The sequence below is a fragment of the Physella acuta genome, unplaced genomic scaffold (assembly GCF_028476545.2).
Source record: "Physella acuta isolate Inbredline_101_S28 unplaced genomic scaffold, ASM2847654v3 ptg000931l, whole genome shotgun sequence".
Lineage (NCBI taxonomy): Eukaryota > Metazoa > Mollusca > Gastropoda > Physidae > Physella > Physella acuta.
Window position 1 is genome coordinate 117,501 of NW_026732448.1, and position 12,194 is coordinate 129,694.

Sequence of the window (12,194 nt, forward strand, 5' to 3'; positions counted from 1 at the left end):
TGGTAAACTCTTACCATCGTATAATAATTAATTTTCTTTTTTTTTTCTTACCAAAGTTTAAATTGTTATTTTTCATTCGTTTTCAAGGACTTTTGGTTGCACCTAGCAAAGATTGGCGCAAAACATTAACTATGTTTAAAATGTTTATTAATCTAGGAGTTCGATTAAACACGACAGTTAACACGAGCATACACACAAACACCCACACAAAAATGAAGAAAAAAGTTTTGTCTTATATTGTTTGCTTTGTTGTTCAGTTCATTAGTTTAAAGTTTGGGATCAAACTTTTCACTCCAACATTTTCAAATCAAAGATGATTTGACACAGAGTTAAAATAAAAGTCGGAAAAATTTGAAAATTATTTTAATCAACTTACCTAGTGAAACCGTTTACAAATAGTATAAATAAGATTATCTTGAGGTTATTTTAAAATATAAACGATTTTAATGTAAAGTTTAGATAATTTTTTGTTCTATAAAAGCTAGTGTTAAAAAGTTTGATCCCTAGCACAAGGAACGACTATTTTTATATGGAAATTCGTGATTCTCTTCAGAGGCGAAACCAACATACACGACAACGCACTAGCCATGATTGATGAAGTCCTGTCGTCGGCCGAGAGACATCGAGGCTTGGTCGTGTATACAACTCCTTGGTTTGACAAGGGAAAAACACAATTTTCATCCGGTGTAGCACTTGTAAGAACAAAATAAACAAAAAGTCCTCGACTTTATGACTTTGTATTTTTTTAATTTCACGTGTGGTTACAATGCTATGTTTTTAAAATTGTGGATGTGGTGTGTGTTTGTGTAAATTCCTAATTGTTTAATCACATGTTAAATATTCTTCATATCGTTAGCTCGCCCATTCAGATCAACAAATTGAAACATTATGTAACAATAAAGCAACAACAACAAAAATAGTTGTAGATAGTCAATGGTAGATCGTCACTGAAATAATTTATGTTCGTCCATGCTAGGGTGCTAATCAAAAGTTCCTTTAATTATATTTTTTTTGTTTCTTTTCAATTTATAGTTTTCTTCATTTATAAAAAAAAAGTCATCATAACGTATACGTTTGTCTAAAGTCATCATAACTTATACGTTTGTCTAAAGTCATCATAACTTATACGTTTGTCTAAAGTCATCATAACTTATACGTTTGTCTAAAGTCATCATAACTTATACGTTTGTCTAAAGTCATCATAACTTATACGTTTGTCTAAAGTCATCATAACTTATACGTTTGTCTAAAGTCATCATAACTTATACGTTTGTCTAAAGTCATCATAACTTATACGTTTGTCTAAAGCTATCATAACTTATACGTTTGTCTAAAGTCATCATAACTTATACGTTTGTCTAAAGTCATCATAACTTATACGTTTGTCTAAAGTCATCATAACTTATACGTTTGTCTAAAGTAAAATCATAACTTAAACGTTTGTCTAAAGCTATCATAACTTATACGTTTGTCTAAAGTCATTATAACTTATACGTTTGTCTAAAGTCATCATAACTTATACGTTTGACTTTTTTTTTATACGTTTGTCTAAAGTCATCATAACTTATACGTTTGACTTTTTTTTTATACGTTTGTCTAAAGTCATCATAACTTATACGTTTGACTTTTTTTTTATACGTTTGTCTAAAATCATCATAACTTATACGTTTGTCTAAAGTCATCATAATTTAAACGTTTGTCTAAAGTCATCATAACTTATACTTTTGTCTAAAGTCATCATAACTTAAACGTTTGTCTAAAGCTATCATTACTTATACGTTTGTCTAAAGTCATCATAACTTATACGTTTGTCTAAAGTCATCATAACTTATACGTTTGTCTAAAGTCATCATAACTTATACGTTTGTCTAAAGTCATCATAACTTATACGTTTGTCTAAAGTCATCGTAACTTATAGATTTGTCTAAAGCCATCATAACTTAAAGATTTGTCTAAATTCATCATAACTTATAGATTTGTCTAAAGTCATCATAGCTTTTACGTTTGTCTAAAGCAACTTATTAGCCTTCAACAAAAGAATTCCCGACTGAATGACTCCCAAACCAAATGATAACCAACGAAATAGCATTCGATGAATGGAAAAGTAGGGGAAGACAAAGGAGGTTGGGGTGGGGGGGGGGGGGGTTATGAGCTAAATATTTGAGTTGTCTCCTTAGAAGTAGATAAACATGCACGGTATTTCCTCCAACACAATTAAGTATTACCTGTCTATTTGTAATGCACCCTATAGGCGGTTGACTTCATTCCGATCACAGCAATACAAAAAATTATGCAAAGTAGTTTTATTTATACATTGTCTTATACAATTAAAAATCTATTTGCTGCTCATTTTACAAATCCAGGGAAACCTCCTCCATAAACCAACGACAATTAATACATAATAGGTCACATTTAATTCTTGACTCAACCAAAGCGACTAATTTTATAAGCAATGGAAAACTTACTTTTAACATCCATCGAGGTCTTTTTTTAAAAGGTTTTCATTACATATGAAGGATAAATGAAGTTCTGCATATATGACACACAACAATAGTGCCGTTCAGTGTGCCGTAACCCTCTTAACAAAAAAATGTCTTAACATTCATTAATTCTTAAATTCTTAATTTTTTATTTACATTCCTTAAAATAAACTTTTTATTTACTACGTTCTACTTTTAAAATTACACACACACACACACACACACGCACGCACACACACACACACACACACACACATATATATATATATTGTACAAGCCACTAAAAGATGATATATTAATAAATATTATTTCAAGATTTTAAAGGGAAAAAGTTACTAAGATTAGTTACCGCGTTTTGTGATTTTCAAAATCTTCCTAGTTTCTTATATTACTAGGCCTCTATCAAATTTATTTGCTTTTAAAAGTATCACAAGGATAACATTTAATGGAAACAGTATGAAGATATCAAGAAGAAGAAGATATAAATGATTATTAATATTTAACTTATGCCTGTCATTGATTAAGCGCTTCGACGTCAGAATTAAAATTGTTGAGCAAAAACATCCAGGATATAAAAATAGCTGATCTCTAACTACATACAAATAGGCGAACTGTTTGTAAAATAAAGGGAATCGTTTACAAATTCTTTTAAGGGGTCATCCATAAATGACGTCACGCTTTTTTTTTGACGATTTTTACCTCCCCCCTCCCCTTCCGTCACACTTCGTCACAAAAAGCCAGACCCCCCCCCTAAAATGACGTCACACCTCAACCTACAACCCCCCTCAAAATTGCAGTTGAATTTTTTTAAAACATTGATATTTTTCCAAAATCTTGTCTAAACTATTACAATGTATTAAAACAGTTATCTAAAACGCGAAATAACGTCTAAAATTCGTTTTCTAACATTGCTTTTTTATAATGCAAAAATGTGACGTCGCAACATCTGACCCCCCCCCCCCTCCCCCTCATCACACATCGTCACAAAATTACGGACCCCCTCCCCCCTACGAGTGTGACGTCATTTATTGATGACCCCTAATTATTAAAAATCAAACCGTTTCATGTAATTTGTTTTGTAAATTATTTTTACAAGGTTTTTTAAAAGCTTTTGTTTAGTTCGCAACGTCTGTTTGTATGTTTGTTTGTTTCCTTATTTGTGTTTTTGTGGTAAATTCTGTAACTCAATTTCGACCCACTTCTAATGAAGCGATTTCGTTCAAACTTTCCAGATACGTTCCAATTCGATGAAAATACAAGTCTATCTATTTTTTAAATTTAATTTGATGTTTAATTAGTCATTAAGATTAATTAAACGAGTTCGGTAGTAAGGGGAGATAACAAAAATTTAATAACTTGATAGGTTACTATATTCAATAACAGAAGGGAAGATTACTTGCTAGAGACGATCATCCTAATAGTCTGGTGAGCTGTGGTTCACGAGAATGTTTACAGTCATTGTGCCGATCGGTCTATTTTAGACAATTTAAGACTAAAGGGGGATTAAAAAAAGAACTTGTTGTCGTCTGTAAAATATGGTCACGTACGGTTGCTTTTCAAGGAGCAGATAATTGTCTTTTAGATATCACGCGGATGGTGTTTCAAAGCAAATATTTTAGATTCCTAATTTATGAAGTTGACACAACTTGATAAATTAGGAATCACAAAAAAGTAGAAAATAAAATAATTATAAAAACCTATAGCAAACCTATAGCCACAAGCTTATAAATGCACGGCAAAACTAAACAGATCTTTCACAAAAGGTTTAGTCGCTTATAAGATCTTTTTTAGCGCAATTTCCATTCTGGAGAATTGCGTTTATTAACCCGTCATTTCTGGACGGATGAATGGATGGATGAATGTGTGTCCGCAGCTTTAAGTCGTATCTCCTCCTCAACGAAGCAATATCGATGACTAGTTCCAAAGCAATTATGTTAAGCTACGAGGATGAAAATACAAATTCCGGGTTTCTTTCATGGATTTCCCGGAAAAGCCAAAAAACCTCAAAGAAATGCAGTTTTTGGCCCATATCTCGGCAACCAGACCACTTAGCGACTTGAAACATGTACCAATCGATTCCTGCCATAATTTAGAACAGTATTGCCGAAGAAAGTTTTCAAAAATATCCTTTCGTTCGGTCACAAAAATTCTTTTTAATTAATTAAAATTTGGACCCAATTAGTAGGCATTTTTATCCAACCACACCACATGCGTCATCACGTTCAATAGCTGCGCCATCACGTTCAATGGCTGCGTCATCACGTTCAGTAGCTAGGCGCGCAATTGTTTTTAGTCATGTAACTCTATTGTAAATAAAACATGTATTTTAACCAATGGTTTTACTAACCCTGCTCTTGATTTACGCTACGAAAGAGCTATTTTTAGATAACATAAGGAAATTGCGCTTAAATGTCACTAGACTTTTTAATTAACTTGTTTCAATAGAGTTCTGTTTTGCTTACAGATTTCTTACCATTGTAAATTTTTATCAGTCCACAAAATCGATGGGAAAAAAATAAATTAAATTAAAGACATATTTCTCCGAGGCAGGGACACTTAAAAACTATATATACTTAGTATAAATATATATATATATATATATATATATATATATATATATATATATATATATGTATATATATATATATATATTTATATATTTATATATACTTTTGCTGCAGAACCTGATATTTACGTCCATGCATGTGAATTGGAACCCGAACCATATCCTGAACCGGACCCTGAATACGAACAAGTACCCGAAGTCCCTGAGCCCGAAGAAGAATCAGAGCTTGAACCAGAACCAGAACCTGAACCAGAGCCTGAACCTGAACCAGAGCCTGAACCAGAGCCTGAACCTGAACCAGAGCCTGTAACCGAGGTCGATGATGGGTCATACGAGCCAGAACCTGAACCTGAACCTGAACCTGAACCTGAACCTGAACCTGAACCTGAACCTGAACCTGAACCTGAACCTGAACCGGAACCGGAACCTGAACCTGAACCTGAACCGGAACCTGAACCAGAGCCTGAGCCTGAGCCTGAGCCTGAGCCTGAGCCTGAACCGGAACCTGAACCAGAGCCTGAGCCTGAACCAGCGCCTGAACCTCAACCTGAACCCGAGCCTGAACCAGAACCTGAGCCTGAACCTATACCAACGCCGAAAGAGGACCCTAAGCAGGCCGTGCCACCAATAGATGAAGAGCCATTTGTGCCTGAACCTGAACCTGAACCTGAACCTGAACCTGAACCTGAACCTGAACCTGGACCTGAACCTGAACCTGAACCTGAACCTGAACCTGAACCTGAACCTGAACCTGAACCTGAACCTGAACCTGAACCTGAACCTGAACCTGAACCTGAACCTGAACCTGAACCTGAACCTGAACCTGAACCTGAGCCTGAGCCTGAGCCTGAACCTGAACCTGAGCCTGAACCGGAACCTGAGCCTGAACCGGAACCAGAACCCGAACCAGAACCAGAACCCGAACCGGAACCGGAACCCGAACCTGAGCCTGAACCTGAGCCTGAGCCTGAGCCTGAGCCTGAGCCTGAGCCTGAGCCTGAGCCTGAGCCTGAACCCGAGCCTGAGCCTGAACCTGAACCTGAACCTGAACCTGAACCTGAACCTGAACCCGAACCTGAACCCGAGCCTGAGCCTGAGCCTGAACCCGAACCCGAGCCTGAACCAGAACCAGAACCTGAGCCAGAGCCAGAACCAGAACCAGAACCAGAACCAGAACCAGAACCTGAGCCAGAGCCAGAACCAGAACCAGAACCAGAACCTGAGCCAGAGCCAGAGCCGGACCCAGAACCCGAGCCTGAGCCAGAGCCTGAGCCTGAGCCCGAACCCGAACCGGAACCGGAACCTGAGCCAGAGCCAGAGCCAGAGCCAGAACCAGAACCACAACCAGAACCAGAACCAGAACCAGCGCCCGAACCCGAACCTGAACCTGAACCTGAACCAGAACCAGAACCTGAACCTGAACCTGAACCTGAACCTGAACCTGAGCCTGAGCCTAAGCCTGAACCTGAACCTGAACCTGAACCTGAACCTGAACCTGAACCTGAACCTGAACCTGAACCTGAACCTGAACCTGAACCTGAACCTGAACCTGAACCTGAACCTGAACCTGAACCTGAACCTGAACCTGAACCTGAACCTGCACCTGCACCTGCGCCTGCGCCTGAGCCAGAGCCGGAGCCAGAGCCAAAGCCAGAACCAGAACCTGAACCCGAGCCGGAACCTGAGCCCGAGCCATTGCTTCCGCCAAAGCCTGAGCCTCCCAAACCGATTATTCCAAGACCAAGTAAGCAAAATATAAAACTGGTTATTATGTACTTTTTTTTTTACTTTCTCAAATATACGAATTAGGCACTATAGAGAAGGTCTTGTAATCGTGCAAAAAAAATCGAGATTTTTACAAATCTCGTCGTTTTACACCTTACTGATACGGAAAAACATAATTTTGCAATCTTGTCCGTATGTCTGTGTGTCTGACTGTGTATGTGTGTCTGTCTGTGTATAAACACGATAACTTGAGTACCGTTACAGCTAGGTTGATGAAATTTCATATATAAGTATTTTATCAAAATCGTAGATCCGTATTAACTTTTGAGCGATTTCCGATAACCGGAAGTGGTACTTTTTCTACTTTGAATTTTTCAAAAGCCTATAACTTGAGTACTATTTAGGATAGATAAATGAAAAATAACATGTACGTAAAAGATCTAATTCTCTACCTTCTGTCAAATTTTGAGTAATTTCCGTTGACCGGAAGTACTAATTTACGCTATTGCCTATTTCTCAAAAAACGCATGTAAATTTATAAAGTACTATTATGCACATTTTGTTTTGGCGTTCGCTTGGTGCGCAATTCTTTTTTCTATGAGATTCTATTCTAGTTTTAAAAGTTTAAGTAATTAAATATCATGTCTATATTCCAGGTTATATAAGAATATTCGAGATAGTTTTGGGGAGATCACTCCCGGTTTATTATAAGTATCTTATTTAGCCTCGCAAAAAGCATACTTATAATGAAATGAAATGTCTTGCTATTCTTTTATGCTGACTAAATAACAAATTTCGGACAGTGCAATTTGAGACAAATAGTCCTAGTTACATTTATGACACATTAACTGCCAATAAGACTTTTGTATTCTTTAAAAGAGCTACAATAAGTGGCATGGTGAGATGTGTGTGTTTTGGGATAAGAGAGAATTTGCTGCTTACCGGATTTTACACGGCAATAACACATTTTTTTTCATGAATTAAAATTTCTTAAAGGCTTTAGATTATGTTGGTTAACACACGTTTTGTTTTAACCTATAAATTAAAGTTGTATCAGTAACTGCTGTTTTCCATGAGAAGATTTAAAAACACGTACACGCTCAAGTTGTAACATCAGCTGTCATCACTCCTTGCTCAGCAACACCCCACCCGCACTTTTGATACATTTCTGACGAAAAAATCAATGGATTTTTTAAATATAATCGATATCTCACTGCAGGACAATTATAGTGATTTTGACACTGGTTTATTCTAACATGTGTTTATTCAGACTGACCACGCTAGCCTTTAATAACATGTTTAAAAAAAGGTCAATTAATACTTAATAGAGACAATAATATCTCGTGGTGAACCTACCAAAATTACCATCCTATGTCACACACTAAAAAGTTCGATTGATGCATATATATATATATATATATATATATATATATATATATATATATATATATATATATATATATATATATATATTATATTATAGCGTACCCTCCCCGCGCGTTGCCGCGGGAATAGAAGAAAGTCCGACGAAATATATAAGAAGGGTGTCATCCATGCGTTACCCAATCCTATATTCTTAGACTCGTGACCTTGTTTTCTAAAAGTGAGTTATTTAAATGTAAACAATGCCTGCGCGTGGATCATAAATATCGGGACACGGGTTTACCTACACTACCGCATGAAAACCATGAGTGTAGGCCTACATTAATCACTCAACGAAATAATGAGGTAGAACACACTTCGGTGACCGACCATGTGTCAGGGACGTAGAGGGGCGCTCTTTGGAGCCCCCCCCCCCCCCCCCGATTACACTACCGCATAGGCGCCGCGTACGGCCCCTGGCTCCTTAAAACTAACAGGCGCCGTCGTGCTCATAGGATAACCCAGAGTGCCAAATAGCTTCCTCCTAACAATGATGCAGATTGCGTCATTCGCATAAGTGACACAAATGAACAGGATTTTTTTAATTTAACACTTTAAAAATGTATTTGACATGTTTTAAACATCAGTGTGACTGATGCAATGTTAGCATTACTAATGGTGTAGTATTAGATGCTCGATCTCAACTTCTGATTGGATTGTCTAAAAATAGATGCTAATTGCATCATTCGCAAAGTGACGGGAGTGTTTGGATTTTTTTAGGGACAAAAAGAAACATCCCAGTTAATAAACTAACCTTGGTTAATTGTTCTGATTATTAAAATAAAACGTATTACATGGCCTTCAGCTGCCCAAGTATGCCTTTGGGGATGGAAAATGAAATTTTTGTTTGCAGCCAAATCGCATTCTACCAGGGTACCGGCGGACACGCCTGATTAAAATTAGTAAGCGTTTGTAATGCCCCATCCTATCCATTGTCTATCACACTGTTTGGACCAAACGTAGACGCCATAGCGCTCACGGGAAAGACCAGGGCGCCAAATCGCATCCTGCCGGGGGGCCGCCCATGCAATGTTAAATACCCCCGCCCCCACCACCCACCCACCCCTATTTCCCACTCACACCCCAGAAACCTTCTCGGGAGTATTCATCAACTCCCTAAAGTTTTATGGCACCGGGATAAATTGCGTCGAACCGCAATCGTCTTTTATTTTTATATACCCGTATATTGAGAAAAATCCCACCATTCCATGGCGCTGCCCTTGCGAAATTTAAATAAAAAGATTTTTTTTTACAGAAACCTTCCCTGGAGTATTCTAATCAACTCCCCAAAGTGTGATGACGATCGGATGAACGCCGTGAAACTGCAATCGAAGTTTATTTTTATATACAGTATATAGAGAAAATCGCACCCTCCCGTGGCGCCGCCCTTGCGAAATTAAAAATTAATTTTTTACAGAACCCTTCCCCGAATAGCTCTAATCAACTCCCCAAAGTTTGACGGCGATTGGACGAACAGTGTGAATCTGCAATCGACTCTTATTTTTATATACCGTATATAGAGAAAAAACAAATCGCGCCCTGCCGGGGCGCCACCCCTGCGAATTTGAATTTTTTTTTCACAGAAACCTCCCCAGGAATATTCTTAACAATTTCTTAACAACTTCCCAAAATAGTATTACTTAATTAATATTTCAGGAAACGCATTTAAACATAACCTTTGTTTCTGTCTTTTAGAAAAACCGAGAAGAACAATATGCTGGAGTGGGAAATTTTACGGTAAGTTGGGAAACGATGGGTCCAAAAGTTTTTGGCAGGATGGGATTGTGACATTCTTAAACTTCATAGTTCTGGTGTGGCTTGTTTATTTATTTATTTATAGTTTTAGTGGTGATTAAAAGTGAATGTTGATTTTAGTTTCCAGTTGAGACTGAAATTTTTTTTAATGAAGGGGCGGAATATTTTTGCGCCAGTATTTTCAAGTTTAAATTTAATTTAGTGATTATTGTAGTTTTGGTCCAGTTTTTTTTCTTTGTTGTTGTTGTTATTGTTGTCCAGATGAAGGTTTTGTACTGTATCCTTCGTTGCCGTTCTGCTTGGAGCCATTTCTTAAGCGTAATGTTTGTAGTGGGTATAGTGTACTTCGTCTGCAGGTTTGAATTCTTTTGTGAGCATGGTTTAGGGCAATGAGGGGCCCTCGGACGGAATATTAAAAAAAAAATAATTACTTAAATCTGATGGGGTGTTTAGTTTATGAATTGTTAGATATTGAATGTAAATTTTAGTGTTGTTAGTTCGTTTTTCTAAAATATTTGTTCATTATTTTCAATTTGATCTAGCTTTGATTAATTGATTATCTTTTAAAAAAAGATCTAAATTAAGATTACGAGTTATAACCACTGTTGCAATTACACATGATAGTTTATAGTCCACAAAGGAAGATTACCCCCCCCCCCCCCCCCGCCCCTCACGTCATAACATAACCTTTTTAAGGGCTTATATAGATCACAGATACAGCAATTCTGTTGGTTCAATTCACTCTCTATGATACACTTTTCTGCTTTTTTTCAGGGGAAGGCAAACGTAAAATCGCGAACTGGTTCATCTTCCTCTTCTTCGGCCGATATTGACCACAGTGTCATGTGACAGGAGCCTTGAACGAATGGTTACCTCGACAAACACACATCTTTACACAGGTTGCAGGTTTCCGCAACTCACAGCTTACCAAAGACTTTTTCACCATTTGCTTATTGTCAAACAGTTACGACTTTTATTTATTTGGCTATCTTTTGCTAATTTGTGGCTGTTGACAGTTCACTACGACATATTTTGTCCTCAATATTTGCCACTTTGTCCAACATGTTGCGAACACTGTTTAAAGTATATGTTCGTGAATACACACGATAAGACATTGAGTGTGTGGTGTATGTTGGATTCATGAAATTTTACAATTTCAAAAGTATAAATATTGTGTGTTTTAAACTTCAAGGTGTACATGACATCTATGACCATTACATAATAAAAAAAACGTAGATTTAAACTTGACAATGTCATCATTTGTTTCAAATTATATTCAATAAAAACTGAAAGAATATGAGTTTGATGTCATCTGTTTCAACTATCTTTAATAAAAATTATATATATATATATATATATATATATATATAAATAATTACATTATATATATTATTATATATATATTTTTTGTTTTTGTAAAGTTATAAATCAAGCTGCAGACCTTGATCTTGTAACCTGCATTTAAGTTGAATTTTTTTCAACGGGGACCCGGCTTTTCAACTCACGTTTAATGCATTGCTTCTTTGTTCTTGGTGTTGTTGTTGTTGTAGTTTTTTTTGTTTTTTTTTTTGTTTTTTTTGTTGTTTTTTTTTTTCGTTTTTTTTAAATTCAAAATTTGTTCCAGTTTATTTTTTTTATCAACCAACCACATGCTGTGCTATACGATTATTTTAAGACGTATTGTTTTGACTATCACAAATTTTAAGTACCAAAGATTAAGGTCGGTTCCTTTTGTTAAGTGAATTCTGAAATCAACTACTTTGATGTGTACATTAGGTAAACTAACTTCAAACCATCTCATGATTTTGACTTGTCAGTTTGCCATAAGAAACAAGTATACCAGTACATTCTGGACATTTTGTAACGTAACTTTTTTTCCGAAATCATATTTAGGTGTTGAGAAGTCAGTTCAAGTTTATAATCAGCATTTGACTGGCCTTAATGCTAAGTTATCTTACCTTGTTAAAATCATTCAATTAATCTTGCTTATTTACTATACAATTCGACTTCAAATAAGATTCTTTTTTTATCGAAGGTTCGCTTTTCCAATAAATTAAAAATAAATAGTTGTATTTAAAATTATCAAAATAATTGAGTCACAATTCGATAACAAAAACCACCCACACCTCGTATGTATTTTGTAGTAAAAAAAAAAAGCTTGTAGAAATATAAATCATTTTTTAGATAATCTTTAGAGATAATTAGAAAAGATTTGCATTTTGATTATCTTCAGCAAAATTATCTCA

The 12,194-nt window shown here is 36.1% G+C and overlaps 1 protein-coding gene across 1 annotated transcript in view; it reads left to right on the forward strand.

Annotated features, from left to right (window-relative positions):
• LOC131953581 (cell surface glycoprotein 1) overlaps nt 1-11,191 on the forward strand; it is a 16,407-nt gene extending 5,216 nt beyond the window's left edge. Inside the window, exons 4-6 of the mRNA XM_059316817.1 lie at nt 5,162-6,790; nt 9,889-9,930; nt 10,723-11,191. Coding sequence (XP_059172800.1) covers nt 5,162-6,790; nt 9,889-9,930; nt 10,723-10,781 — 1,730 coding nt within the window. The 3' untranslated portion in view covers nt 10,782-11,191. The remainder of the gene's footprint in view (nt 1-5,161; nt 6,791-9,888; nt 9,931-10,722) is intronic.
• The last annotated feature ends 1,003 nt before the right edge of the window (nt 11,192-12,194 follow it).